The sequence below is a fragment of the Mesoplodon mirus genome (assembly GCF_964341445.2).
Source record: "Mesoplodon mirus genome assembly, chromosome: 7".
Taxonomy (NCBI): Eukaryota; Metazoa; Chordata; class Mammalia; order Artiodactyla; family Ziphiidae; genus Mesoplodon; species Mesoplodon mirus.
Genome location: NC_138983.1, coordinates 88259376 through 88274094, shown reverse-complemented (window position 1 = coordinate 88274094; position 14719 = coordinate 88259376). Strand labels below are relative to the sequence as shown.

General features: G+C 45.2%; 2 protein-coding genes across 3 annotated transcripts in view; both read left to right on the top strand.

The window, feature by feature from the left end:
* Positions 1 to 13441, top strand: part of LOC309808038 (forkhead-associated domain-containing protein 1-like) — a gene marked incomplete at its 5' end in the record, with an annotated part of 79875 nt that extends 66434 nt beyond the window's left edge. Inside the window, 3 exons of the mRNA XM_082628050.1 lie at positions 12021 to 12038; positions 12462 to 12682; positions 13219 to 13441. Of these exons, the coding sequence (XP_082484176.1) occupies positions 12021 to 12038; positions 12462 to 12682; positions 13219 to 13417 (438 nt within the window). The 3' untranslated portion in view covers positions 13418 to 13441. The remainder of the gene's footprint in view (positions 1 to 12020; positions 12039 to 12461; positions 12683 to 13218) is intronic.
* LOC309807668 (interferon regulatory factor 6-like) overlaps positions 1 to 14719 on the top strand; it is a 490462-nt gene that overhangs the window by 141272 nt on the left and 334471 nt on the right. The window lies entirely within an intron of this gene.

Genomic DNA, 14719 nt, shown 5'->3' with positions numbered 1-14719 from the left:
TGCTTGGCTCTTCTACCTCCTGAAGTGCATTTGGATGATTTATGTCCCCGTTTCCCCTTCCTCGTTGACCTCAGAATGAGGTCCCTTCTCCTCTAGACTGTGCTGGCCAATAGCACAAGGGCTCGTCACCACCAAGGGTACTGCTCTTGTGAACATTTGATATGCCTTTTTTTTTAATGACATACATCATGTGTGTTAATTTTAGAAAAATAAGTAGATGACATTGAGAAGAAAAAATAAAAAGAGAGGAGAGGAAATGCTACCTTCAGAAATCAGTGTTAATATTTTCATGTATGTTCTTCCAGTCTTATTTCTATATATTGCCTAGAAATCAATCAATCAATCATTTTATAGTTAATTTATACTATGCACATTTTTTAAATTTTTAAATACTTACTATTTTCCCGTGCTAATAAATCAACGCTCTTATCATTCGTCTTAAAAGCTACATACTTTCTCCTGGATGTACCCAGTGTTATAAAGTGGTCTGCTGTTCTAAACAACACTTGGGTTGTTTCCTCTTTTTTTTTTTCTTCCACTGTTACTGACAATTCTGTGAAGAGCATCCTTGAAACTACAGATTTACTTATTTCTCCAGTCATTGTCCTTAAGGTACATTCCTAAAGTGGGAATTGCTGGGTCAAAAGAAGGCACATCCATCCTTATGCCCTTAATGCCTGTTGCCAAGCCGCCCTCGGGCAAGACAGCTCCGTTTACCCCTCCACACCAGTCGGGGCAGTTGTGTCTTTGAGATGCAACCTGCACAAAAGCCCTAAGATGGACCCGAGCTCACTGGCCCGGCCCCCTCCACCCTCACCGGTCACAGCGTGAAAACATCCCAATTCCTGCACCCTAAGTACCCAGAGTCTACAAAGCTGGATTTCCCCTGCAGTGAAGTTTGCTGGCTTTTGAAGAGGAACTTAGATGCTCTATTCCTCAGAACTCAGGAGAGGGGTGAACTGGGAAGGACTGCAGGATCCCATGCTCCCATCACACAAATGGTCTCGCCTCTCAGAATTCAGAGGTGTGATTGGGTTATACAGCAGGAAACACTCCTGGGCATGAACACAGGTACTTGGGACACCCAGCCAAGCCCCCGTGGCCTTGTCCTTTTTCTCCACAGTGCTCAGTGCTGAAACAAGAGTTACAGAAGGAAGATGCCCAGGAGGAGAAGTGGGAAGCCCAAGAGAAAGAGTTAAAACTCTGCAAAACCGTGCGTTGAACCTCCTGACCCCTAGGTGTCCACTGAAAGCGTAGATTGTGGCCTTGAGGGTTTTGGAGGGGTTCCTTGGCCCATTAGCTAGCACAAGCTCTGGGGCTTTCTGGGTGTTTGTCTGTTAATGTAGTCTCCTAATTCTTTGATTTGCTGCCCTCAAAGAGATGGGTGAAAAGACCATGGAAAACACACTCTCCCCAGATTTTCTGGGCAGTTGGCTCAAGGCCCCTCATCAGGTTTCCCCTGGGGAAAGGGACGGGAGGTGGCCACCGTATGCTGCTAGAAATTCACCGTGGTCCCTACCCCTGGACTTGTGATGCCCAGACTTTCATGATCCACTGTCACAAGTTTTATCACAGCCCTGAACACTGTTATTAACACAACTCTTCTTGAAGTATTTTTGCTTAAATACATTCAATTTTACAACAATTCATAAAAACACAATAAAAAGCAAATGTATCACTGGCCTTGTATGGAAGGTGAACATAAAAATGAATACAATGAAAAGATGACCACTCAATGTAAATGTTCACCCCCTGTACCGGCCCGAACCCTCGTGCACATCACCAGGCATACGTTTTCCATCCGTTGGGAAGGACGGTGCCTGGGACGGGGGGAGGAGACGTGTGTTCTTCTCTCTGTCAGGAGCACACTTCTCTGCCTCAAATGAGAAAAAAGAAAAATGTCATTGTTCTTTTCTTCCAAACTGTGCCCATTGTGTCTTCCAAACAGCCCTTATTTAGATTGAACTCAAAAATATGCCCCAAGGAAAGAGACTCTAATGAGTGGATAGGTATCTTGTACTGTTTAATCCAGGATCCATGCTGATCTTCAAAAGAAACTCAAATTTTCCCTCACCCAGCCCTTTCATTGCATCCGTTGAAAGAAAGTCTACTTTGCCTCAAAGATGTGGAATTGTCCCCCAAGGGAAGGAGTTAAGCGAATCCCAGACTAGGTTTCTGCCTTAATGAACCGGATGAAATGAGTTGTGAAGTTGACTTCCCTGTTGTTGGAACTCTTTCAGCAAATCCATGACATGGAAAAAGAAATGAGGAAGCTCAGGGTGGAGCTGAAAAGGAGCAGTACCGAGCAGAGCCTGATCTCTATGACGCTGTGGGAAAAGAGCAAGGTATGGCAGGGACAGGTTGGCCTGGGAACCACTCTGGGGCCAGCACTCCACCTGCATCATCTCTGTTCATCCTCACAATGACCCCATGCGGTCTATACTGGTATTAACCCCACTTTACAGTCGGGAAAACTGAGGCTCACAGAGGTGAAGGAAGTTATCCAAGTTCACTTGCATAAAGTAGTTGTGGCAGAACTTGAATCCAGGTCTGCCTGACTCCAAAGCTCCTGTGTGTAACCACAACCCTAGACTGCCTTCAGATCTTAATTGTGAAATTATCTAAGAAAGAATTGATCCATTAAATCAAGTTTGCCAATGATGTTGATCCAACTTAAATTCTCATATTGATTTTTTTTGTCTTTTTGTTCCATCATTGAGAATGTTTTTAAAAATCTCAACATGTTTGTCATTTGTGTGTTTCTTCTTTTAATATGAACAATATTTGCTTTATATGTTTTGAGGCTGTGTTACTAGGTGCATATAAATTTAGAATCCTAATACTTCCTGTAGAGCAAAACTTTAGATCATCATGAAATGTCCCTTTTCATCTCTAGTAGCGTTTCTCCCTTAACGTCTCCTTTGTCATTTAGCTTCATCACTGGCTTTCTGTTGGTTAGAGTTTTCATACCATATCTTTTTCATATGTTCTCTGTCAATTTTTGTCTTAAGGTTTAGACATATGCCTTCAAATAACATATCATTTTTACAAAATCCAGTTTGACAGTTTTGACTTTTAGTCCATTTATATTATGTAATTACTCGTGTACTGGGGTTTAAATCTACCTTCTTGCTCAATACCAGATGTACCATCTGTGGTATGTTCCTTTTTCTCTCCTTTCTTGCCTCCTTCTGAGTGGATGGTTTTCTCTTATTCCACTTTCCCCCTCTATTAGCTTGGAAATATTTCACTTTTTTACTATTCTTTTAGTAATAGTAAGACAATAGCTTTCATCCTTGACTCACCAAAATCACACATTAATTAAGTTTTTCACTCTTCTACTATTCTCTTAGTAGTCATCCTGAAGACTATAATGTGCATTCTTTTTTTTTTTTTTTTTTTTTTTTTTTTTTTTTTTTTGCGGTACACGGGCCTTTCACTGTTATGGCCTCTTCGGTTGCGGAGCACAGGCTCCGGATGCACAGGCTCAGCGGCCATGGCTCACGGGCCCAGCCGCTCCATGGCATGTGGGATCCTCCCGGACCGGAACACGAACCCATGTCCCCTGCATCGGCAGGCGGACTCTCAACCACTGTGCCGCCAGGGAAGCCCTGCATTCTTAACTTACCAAGAGACAATAGTAGTTGATAATTATGCCCTTCTCCTTGACAGTGCAATGAGTTTCAAACACCTTAACTTCACTTACCCCCTCCAGATTTATAAGCCATTGCTGTCATTTTCTAAACTCCTCTTGATACTTAAAACCCCACAAGACATTATTAGTGTTTTTCCATAGTCAGTATCATATCCACACATTACCCTTACTGTTGCTTGTCTTTTCTGCATCTCTGATCACCCACCTGGGTTCATTTTTCTTGTGTCTGAAGAATACCCTTTAATGTTTTCCCTCATTGTGGCTCTGCTGATGACAAATTCTCAAATGTGCCTGTGTGTCTGTCTGGAGATGTATATTTAACCTTCATTCTTAAAACACATTTGACTGTGTATTGAATTCTACAAGGGCAACTCTTTTCTTTCAGCACATTAGATACAGCATTAGATATGTCACTATTGTCTTGTGGCTCCTATTATTTCTATTTAGAAGTCATCTGTAAGCCTAACTGTTGTACCTTTGCATAATCTGTCTTTTTCTCCGGTTGCTTTTAAGATTGTCTTTTCCCTTGATTTCCAGCAGTTTTATTATGGTTTATCTAGGTGTGGATTCAGTTATATTTACCTCGTTGAGTTCGTAGGGGCTTCTTGAATCCCTGGCTTGGTGTTTTGCCTTAGTTCACGTGCTTGGGCTCTGTACCACACAGGCAGTGGGGAGCTCCTAAGGCTTCTGAACAAGTGACTGATGCAATGACATTCGTGGACAGTAATCAGGGTGAAAATGATAGTTACAATTTCTCACGTACTAGGAGTTACCTTGAACATTTCATCTCTTCATCTTCACAACAGCGCTGTGATCTAGAAATCATCCTCTCCATTTTACAGATGAGAAAGTCAAGGCTACCAGTTACTAGTTAAGTAACTAGCCCAATGGCACAGTCGGTTTTGTCTGACTCCAGGTTCGTCTGACTTCAGTTACCCTGGCGTAGCAAACAGCTACATGCTACTGTTTACACTGAAATTAATGAAAATTAACTAAAATTTTTAATTCAGTTCCTCCGTCACACCATCCCCATTTCGAGTGCTCGATCCCCAGATGTGGCTGGTGGCTGCCGTATTAGACAACACAGCCTCACTCAGAGTACCGTACCGTTGCAGAAAGTTCTGTTGGACAGAGCTGCCTTACAGCTGGGTAACTCTCACAGTACCGTTAAGATTGCACTGGAAGAAACTAAACTCGAGGCGAGGAGGCCACTTGTCACAGTCCAGCTTGCATGTGAGAGGGGTTGGAGGACAGGCATGAGACCCCCGAGTGTGAGAGAGGGAGCAGGGCGGCTGTTGAAGGTGACTCTGAGGCTTGGGGACGGGAACGGGGGCTGTTCATGCAGAGCACAGATAAGGGCAGAGTCCAAGGCTGGACTTGGCTTTTGCAGCATATGAAAAAGGCTGCTGACATAGAAGTCAGAGCATGTTTAGACCTGGGAGAAAACTAAGGCCCAGAGAGCTTAGATGACTTTTCCAAGGTAACGGAGCTGGGTAGAGGCTCTTCCACTGGACCACACTACTCAGAAGAAAGCTCTTAAGGGCTTTTCTGGGTCTTTTATTACATCCCTGTGATCCCCCTCTTCAGATCCCTAAAAAAACAGCCTGTGAATTTGTTTCAGCACAAAAACGTTCCATTTATTTATGAGACTTTGCCTCATTTCCTGTTAGTGCCAGGGCCCAGGGCTCAGCAGGTGCATCCAAGAATTGAGCAGCTGCGAGGCCTACACTGGCCAGCCAAGGGTAGCGTGGAGCTCGCCCAAGCTTACCGTGTGTTGACTGTTACCCAAGCAAGGGGGGAAAAGTAGGCAAGCTTCTCCACTTTAAAGGCCTTCCTTTTCAGGCTGCAATTCTTAATAGACATTGCTTTAGCAAGCCTCCAGAGAGGTTACCACCAGTGAGTGTGCTCAAAGTGGTGACGACAAACAGTTATGATAATAAACCCAATCATAACATGTCCAAGTACCCATCACGAGTTATTAGAACGAGACTGTACGGCGGACATTGCCGTCCACCTTTCATAGGTTACAACAGTACTTAACACTCTCCCAGAGCCCTTAAGCACTATTCCAAACATCGAATCCCCACAATGACTCTATGCAGTGATACTAGTATCATCATCCCCATTTGACAGATGAGGACACTGAGTCACGGAGCAGTGAAATAACTTTCTGAGTGTCGTACGGCTTGTTAGGGACCGAGCTGGGATGGGAGTGTGCGGTAGAACATAGTTGAGCCCCGGGTGCAGAGCTCGGCCCTTTCCCGTAGGGGGCAACTCCCTGTGAGTTTGCCTCCACCCTGTGCATGCCTGTGACCCCTGCTGCTGGGCTGCAGCTGTCCCTACCCCTCAGGGACTCCCCCACTGCCATTAGCCCACCCAGAAGAGTTTCCCCAGAGGGCATGATGATCACATTAGCAGCAAGCCCTCGGTTTCATCATTCTTTCAGGTTGAAGAGAAGCTTCGGGAGGATTCCAGAAGGAAATTGCTTCAGCTGCAAGAAATGAGGAACAGAGCAAACCTCATTAAAGCCAATTTGGAAAGGGCAGTAGGTCAGGTAGGCGTGCTGCAGAGCCCCTTCACGGGCCCTTGCTCTCCACGGAATCCCGCACCCAAGCGGCCGGCAGGGATGAATGAGGAGGAAGACGGTCTGCCTTAGTTCACCTGCTTATTTTCTATACGAAGAAGTGTCTAGAAAGAACTAGAGCTGAGATTCTATCTAGATCTAGAGTCTGAGCTCTTAACCACGATGCTCTACTACTTCGCTATTAGTTCCTAAGCTAAGCATCATTTTTCTGTGTTTTGAAGAAAGTTTCGTGAACCTTTGTCCCGCCCCCAAAGGTAGTGGAAATGACTCCTGCGTTAGTCCTGTCCCCCATCAGCTGCAGTTCCCCTTCCCCTCATTTCAGATGAAGATCAACAGTTCTTGGGAAACTCAGCAGTATTTGCTGCAAGAAGAGTTACGGCAGCATCTGGCAGAGAAGGGGAAGCTGACCGAGGAAAGGCTACAGCAAGAGGAGAAGCTGAAAGCCAGAGTCAAGCGGCTAATGGCAGAGAAATCGGTAAGGTGGTCCCCGTCCTTCTCTTTACTACTGGAAACTGATGAAATGGGCTTTCCTATGAGAAACAGAGGGCACGTACTTAGATGGAGGAATCTCAGCAACTCCTTGTTGGGAACTAAATTAATTAAAGAGGTTGAATGATGTAGGAGGAATTAACATGAAGCTTGAATCCTAAAACTCAGAGATCAACTTGAAGATCAACTTGAAGAGGCAAGGTTATTGAAATGTCTAGAAATGGTACTTTGTTTATATACCGCAGCTGATTTTATTGATACAAATCCCAGTCGTTACTGCGGGTCCTGGTTTGTGTCTCAGTGAGTGCAAGACCAACCAATAGTATTTCAGTCTTTTGCTTTCTCTTCATGCATATCAGGGGAAACACATGGCCAAAACGGCTACTTACTTTTCCAGAAACCAGCCAATTAGAGGATACTTTACAGTGGCACCTCTCAACTCAAAGGTGTCCACGGATCATATGGGGATGTTGTTGAAATGCAGATTGTGACTCAGCAGGTCTCGGGTGGGGGGAGCCTGGGATTCTGCATTTCTGAACAGCTCCCAGCTGGTACCGATAGCACAGCTCTGCAGACTACATTTTCAGCCACAAAGTCTTAGAAGAAGGTTTTCCCCAAGTTGGCCGATAAGAACCACCTGGGGCTTCCCTGGTGGCACAGTGGTTGAGAGTCTGCCTGCCGATGCAGGGGACACCGGTTCATGCCTCGGTCCGGGAGGATCCCACATGCCGCGGAGCGGCTGGGCCCGTGAGCCATGGCCACTGAGCCTGTGTGTCCGGAGCCTGTGCTCCGCAACCGGAGAGGCCACAAGAGTGAGAGGCCCGCGTAACGCAGAAAAAAAATAAATAAATAAAAGCCCCTCCAGGGACTTCCCTGGTGTTCCAGTTATTAAGACTCTGTGCTTCCGCTGCAGGGGGCGCGGTTTCGATCCCCGGTCAGGGAACAAAGATCCCGCATGCCGCATGGTGCAGGCAAAAAAAAAAAAGCCCCTCCAGGAGCAAATTTGATGTGATTGTTCAGAGATGAGACCAGAATGACAACAAGTGGAAACCCAAGCTTAGAAGAACATTAGAAGAAAAAAAGAAATAAAACATGGGGAGGGAACATAGGGGGGATCTCTTATTTATAATGATGCTAAGTAGGTAGGAAAGTTGGAAATCTTCCTAGATGTGACTTTGTATTCGAAATGAAATTTTTAAATTCCTTCTCTGCTGAAGCCCTGTAATGATATTTTCCAAGGTACTAAGTAAGTGACAGGGTTTCTGCTAATCCATGATTTGTTCATGTTTCTTCAAATACAAGAGAGGGAGTTGTGATCACTGATAAAGCTGCTGTCCTCACCATTCTGGCCACAGGAGCAGTCCTTCAGTGATCTAGGAGCCAAGTGCAAAGGGTCCCGACATGAGGAAGTCATTCAGTGTCAGAAAAAGGCCTTATCTGAGCTTCGTGCACGAATTAAAGAACTTGAGAAGGCCAGCTTGTCAAGTAAGTTTCCTCCTGCCTAGTCACCCCTCTGTGCTGAGAACCATGGGCCCCAGACTTGAGGGTTCACTTTAGGGACTAACCAATTTGCCAGGACCACCATCTTCTATCCCCATCATTTCATAACTAAAAAAACATAGTTATAAAAAAAAGATGGGCAGGAAAAAAATAGATGTGTAGGCATGAGCTCAGAGTCAAGAGCAGGCCTTGATATTAAATAAACAGGATTTCATGAAGAACTCAGAACCTTGTCCTTCTTTTTCTTATTTCACTGTGGCCCAGTGGAAACTTTTCATAGACGCATGCTGTGCAAGGACCAACCTTGGGGAACTTCCCAGGATAAATACCCTGTTTAGAGGGAATAGGGCTTTCAAGAAACCAAGCTTGCTGCTGGGTGGAGCCCTGGGCTAGGACACAGAAGCCTGGGTTCAAGTCCATCCTCACACCTGTGGCCGAAGGTTCCCCCTCAGTGCCCCCGCCCTGGGAGGCTGCAGCCTCATATGAGCTGTGTGGCCTTGGACAAGTCATGTCACCTCTCTGGGCCTCGATGCCTCACCTGCCAAGGGAGGATGGTGAGCTAATTAGTACTGGCCTGTGGTAAGTGTCCAGTAAATAGCAGCTGTGACTTTTACATGCAGTAACTTCTTCCTGAGCCTTTCTTTTGAGTGTAAATTATTTTTTTTATAGATCACAAGGACCACATGGATGAATCATTTCTAGACTTAAAGACCCTCGGGATGGAAAAAAATGTTCGGAAAATATTGGATGTAAAACCTGACTTGCCAACTTTTTCAAGAGTAGAGATCCGAACGGTAACCAAAGAAACTTTGTATCTGCATTGACTGACACGTGGGGAGGGTGGGCATGAGGACAGACACGAGCCGTGTGCCCTGGCACCACTGTATACATCATTGGTTCGAGGCCAGGTCCTCCCTGATGGGCTAACACCTGTATGGACTGGTTGGTGCCTGGCCGTACCAGTGATCCAATGTTTGAATAGAAAGGCGGCTTCCCATCGTGTACAGCATGATATAACATTGCACTGATGCTGGCCCGGACAATCTCTGGGCCCTCCTTTTCACATCACATGTTGTATTCTGCAGAAAAGATTCAACAAGCTAATGTACAACATTATGCCATGAGCTTGCCTAACATTTGCTTTTTGCTATAAACTGAAAAACATGAACACATAAAGGGCAGCAGAAGGGAGCCATGATGATTAAGAAGACACAAGTTCTAGAATCAGAGACCTGTGTCCTAATCCCAGCTCTGCAAGCTCTGTGACCTTGGGCAGGCTCCTAACCTTTCTGGGACTTCAATTTCCCAGCTGTAAAATGATGATGGAAAAATTAAAGGAGATCATTATGTAAAGTGCTTATCCCAGTGCCTAGCTCATAGCGAGCACTTTAATAGATGATAGTTATTATTGTCAAACAGTATTTAAAGAGTATTATCCAAGAAAACCTTCCTTTCTTAGGGAGCATAGTTTGTGTTTTCCAGGATTTTCAGAAGTACTTTGATTGTTAGGTTGAAGGTGCCCTGTATCCTAAATGGATGTTTGATCGGGTGTTTGATTGACACATGACAATGGACAGCTCTGAATAGCGTGGCTTGCTGCGGCAGCTGGTCTAAACCAGCTTTTGGAAAACATAATAAAGCCATCCTCTCTGTACCAGCATTTTCTCCTACAATTTTTCTAGACATTTGCTCACACGTCTAGAGATGTGAGTCTTCAGAAATGTGTTGGTTTTCCTGATAAAATCGAACCTTCCTTCTCTGAGGCTGGGAGTGGAGGGACCGTCTCCAGGTGGGGAGCTCAGCTGGATCTCACGTCCTGATGGTCCTGCTTCCAAGATTGACCTTCCCCTTGGCAACAAGCCCTCATCCCACCAGTGACACCACAGAGCAGGAAACCTCCCAACTCTCAATCCTCCAAGGTTGGCAGTAATTAAACGAAAGACCAGGAGGAAGAATAGCTGACATCTGTGAACTGCTAACTGTGTGCCAGGCGTTGAGCTCAGCCGGCTCCATGCCTTATGTCATTGAACCATCATAGCAGCCTTGTGTCATAGTTACTATTATTGTCCCCATTTAACAGATAAGAAAAATTAAGGCTTCAGGAGGTCAAGTACCTCACCCAAGGTCACAGAATAATGATTGAAGACACACCAGGGGTGTGTCCCTGGTGGTGTGTCTGCTAGCCTGCAGAGACTGGGTGGGGACTGTGTGCTTGGATCCTGTAGCCCAGGCTCTTCCTTAGTGACCCTCCCCTCAGGAAAAGAGGGGGCGTTTGGAGAGGTACAGAGGATGCAGCTCAGGGTAGCTGAAGACACTGAGCAGCATCTCAGGTTCTTTTTGCAGCAGATCTGCCCGGTTTATTGTCATCTTCAGATACCCTCTTTTATTCTCATCTCCATAGATACATAGACAAATATGTCCACTCTTGTCTATCACAGTCACTTGGGGGCCTTTATATTTTTGTAGTTGTTTTTTTTAAAATCTCAGAGGTTTTCAGGGTAGTGCCAACAAATGCTAGGGCTAAGAGAGGCTCATGGCAAGCATTAAAAGCCACTTTATTTTTTAAGGAGTCTTATTATGGTTATTTGTGGTCGTTCAGATCAGGTCCCCTATTCAGTCTGGTGGCCTTTCCATGCAGTCAGTTGGGCTTCCAACAGCCAGCTGGCTGGTTGGGGTCTTAGGGAGATGCAGCTGCAAACACTATCTGCATTGTCTCTGGAAAGGTTCTGAAGGGATGCCCACCCACGAGGTTCCAGAGCTAGGAGAAGGTTGGGCCAAATTTTGTGAGGGTATGGTTTCTGCTGCACAGAAATGAGATTCCTTTAATAAAAAGGAGGGAGGCTATTTTCCACTTAACCTTCATTCGTTCATTCAACAAACATGCCCACTATGCACCACTCGTTGCCAGGTGCCATGCTGGGCACAAGGAGGGAGATAGTGAGCAAAAGCCGCATGGTCCCCATTTTTCTGGAGCTTGTCCTCTCAACATCAGCGGTACTGATTTTTTGAGCCAGGTAACTCTTTGTTTGGGAGACTGCCCTATGCATCATGGGGTGTTTAGCAGCATCCTTGTCCTCTACCCACTAGACGCCAGCAGCAATTATGACAACCACAAATGTGTCCAGGCATTGCTAAATGTCCTGGAGGGGGTAGGGTGGACAGAGTCACCCCCGGTTGAGAACCACTGGCCTAAAGGGAAGACAGACGAGACGGTGGCCAAAGAACGGCACAAGTGATGCATCATTTCAAAGGCAGTCGTGCTCTGAAGGGGTAGGAACACAGTCATAAAGAAAGCAGTTCACAGAGTCAGACTGGATTTAAAACCAACTCTCTTGGCTTGGACATATATACACACACACGCTACCAAAGGTAAAATAGATAGCTCGTGGGAAGCAGCTGCATCGCACAGGGAGAGCAGGTCGGTGCTGTGTGTCTACCTAGAGGGGTGGGATAGGGAGGGTGGGAGGGAGACGCAAGAGGCAGGGGATATGGGGATATATGGATACGTATAGGTGATTCACTTTTTGATACAGCAGAAACTAACACACCATTGTAAAGCAATTATACTCCAATAAAGATGTTCAAAAAATTAACTCTCTCAAATTATTCTTTAGTATCTTTCCAGTTCTTCCATTATTCTTTGGGTTATTCTTCTGGATGTAGAAAATCATAATGGAATGCCAAGAGAGTTTTTTTTCTTTTTTTTAATTTCAGCCTCAAAATGGCCTTTCCAGCCCAGGGTCCATCATGGTCTCTGAGAAGTTAAGGAAAATGGATGTGGCTGACGCTTTAGATCTTAGTGAAAAGCTGGTAGGTATACCCAGCATCAGTCCCCTCCTGTCCAAACCTGCGTGCCCTGCAGGTAGTTTAAACATCAACTCCACATACATTTTAGTTGTTACAGTAGCTCCACGAGACCCATCTCCTATCCCAGCATGGGCTGGAAATTGCAGAGCCCAATTCCTTGCAAGACTGGGTAGTAAGAATGAATGTTTATGTCTGTTGTCATTCCCCCTCCACCCCTCCCCCCAATTCTCAAAAAGGCATAGTGTAAATGGATGCGGGGGAAAATGAAAGTCGTACTAAAAGCCCCAAATGCACTCATTTGCAAAGCATGTGTTTCTTCTCTGCAACTGCAGAAAATGAATGAAACAGAATTAGACGTTTGCCTCCTCAAAGGGGCCACCAGTGGTCTTGGGCCAGGCCTCTTACCTGCGAAATGCTTTCTCGTAGTACATGGACATGAGCAACACCCTCGGGACTTTGATGAACATCAAAGGTATGTCAGGTCACGTGTCCATGAAACACCTCTCCCCAAAAGAGAGGGAGAGAGTCTACCAGCTTCGACAAAGAGACCTGTACCTGGTGTTTGATAAGATCACCCTACTCAAGAACCAGCTGCAGAGAAAAGAGGAGCTTTTGAGACGATACGAGAAGGACATTGAACAGCTCAAATATGGCCCATGTCTCCGGCAAAAGGCCCAGGCCTCCATTCTCCAGGCTAAACCTCGGTGCAGCTGCAGACCCGTAGGGACCAGGACAAGAGGACAGAGGCCTGGGTGTGGAGGGGGGAGGCGGGATGGTGACTCAGGGCCTGATGGACCCAAGTCTCTGGGCAAGAAAGCAGCAGTTAAAGTACCCTACTGTTAAGGAATAAGGTGCACCTTTTATAAATGTGTCTGATGTTTCACCATGTGTGTGCTTTTCATAATTCCATCCTATTTTCAGTAGTATCCGTTCCCCCACCCTCTCTGGAAAATTGGGAGGGGCTGGTAGCATAACCTGTGCCCCCTTCATGCTGCACGTCCACAGCCAATGGGCTATTTATTCTGCCCTCTAGTCCCCACATCTTCAGCCTTCCCCCAACTTGTAAGGAAACCGCGAAGCCAGGCATATATGGAAGTGTTCTGAGGATCTCCCAGGTCAGGAGCATTGGTGGTGAGTGAGAAAGATGAGGAGAAAAGAGACTTTGTCTCTCCTGTGTGCTCAGGCAGAGCAAAGTGTCGGTTCAGATGTACCAGTCACAGGTGGCAAAGCTGAAGGACGACATCTGCAAAGAGGCCAAAGAAAAGGCGCTGCTGAAGGAGGCCCTGGCGCACATGGAAGAGCGGCTGCACCAGGAGAAGAGGGTCACCAGGGCGATCAGGCAGCAGAAGGTGAGAGGTCCCTGCTCGGAGCAGAGCCTCTGAGGCTGCCCCTCAGCTCCCTTTAGAAACAGCCAACTGAGGTCCCAGTGGGATCCAGGCAGCACAGAATGCATTCGCTCATTGCAAAGGAAGGTGGCAGAATAGCTTTAGCGTTAGGCAGACTTAGGTTTAGACTCTTGTTCTGCCATTTACTGTGTGACTTCAGGCAGCTTTTTTTTTTAACATCTTTATTGGAGTATAATTGCTTTACAGTGTGGTGTTCGTTTCTGCTGTATAACAAAGTGAATCAGCTATATGCATACGTATATCCTCACATCCCTCCCTCTTGTGTCTCCCTCCCACCCTCCTTATCCCACCCCTCTAGATGGTCGCAAAGCACTGAGCTGATCTCCCTGTGCCATGCGGCTGCTATCTGTTTTACCTTTGGTAGTGTATATATGTCCATGCCACTCTCTCACTTCGTCCCAGCTTGCCCTTCCCCCTCCCCATGTCCTCAAGTCCATTCTCTACATCTGTGTCTTTATTCCTGGCTGCCCCTAGGTTCATCAGAACATTCTTTTTTTTTTTTTTTTTAGATTCCATATATATGTGTTAGCTTAACCTCTCTGAGACTCATAGTCTAGCTTGCCTCTATTTTTTTTAACTTTCTTTTTTTAAATTTAATTTTTATTTTATATTGGAGTATAGTTGATTTACAGTGTTGTGTTAGTTTCATGTGTACAGCAAAGTGACTCAGTTATACATATACATATATCTATTCTTTTTCAGATTCTTTTCCCATATAAGTTATTACAGAATATTGAGTAGGGTTCCCTGTGCTATACAGTAGGGCCTTGTTGATTACATATTTTATATATAATACTGTGTATATGTTAAACCCAAACTCCTAATTTATCCCTCCCCACCACATTTCCACTTTGGTAACCATAAGTTTGTTTTCAAAGTCTGTGAGTCTGTTTCTGTTTTGTAAATAAGCTCATTTGTATCATTTTTTTTAGATTCCACATATAAGTGATATCATATGATATTTGTCTTTGTCTGACCTACTTCACATAGTATAGTCTTTAGGTCCATCCATGTTGCTGCAAATGGCATTACTTCACTCTTTTTTATGGCTGAGTAGTATTCCACTGTATATTTGTACCACATCTTCTTTATCCACTCCTCCATCGACATTTACGCTGCTTCCATGTCCTGGCTGTTGTGAACAGTGCTTTCTGAGACTCATAGTCTAGCTCATCTGTATTTTTTTAACTTTTGATAATTCGTGTATTTTATCTTGTTTTTTCTATCCAGATAACTATTTTTTCTACCAGTTTTATTGAGACATAAGTGACACACAGC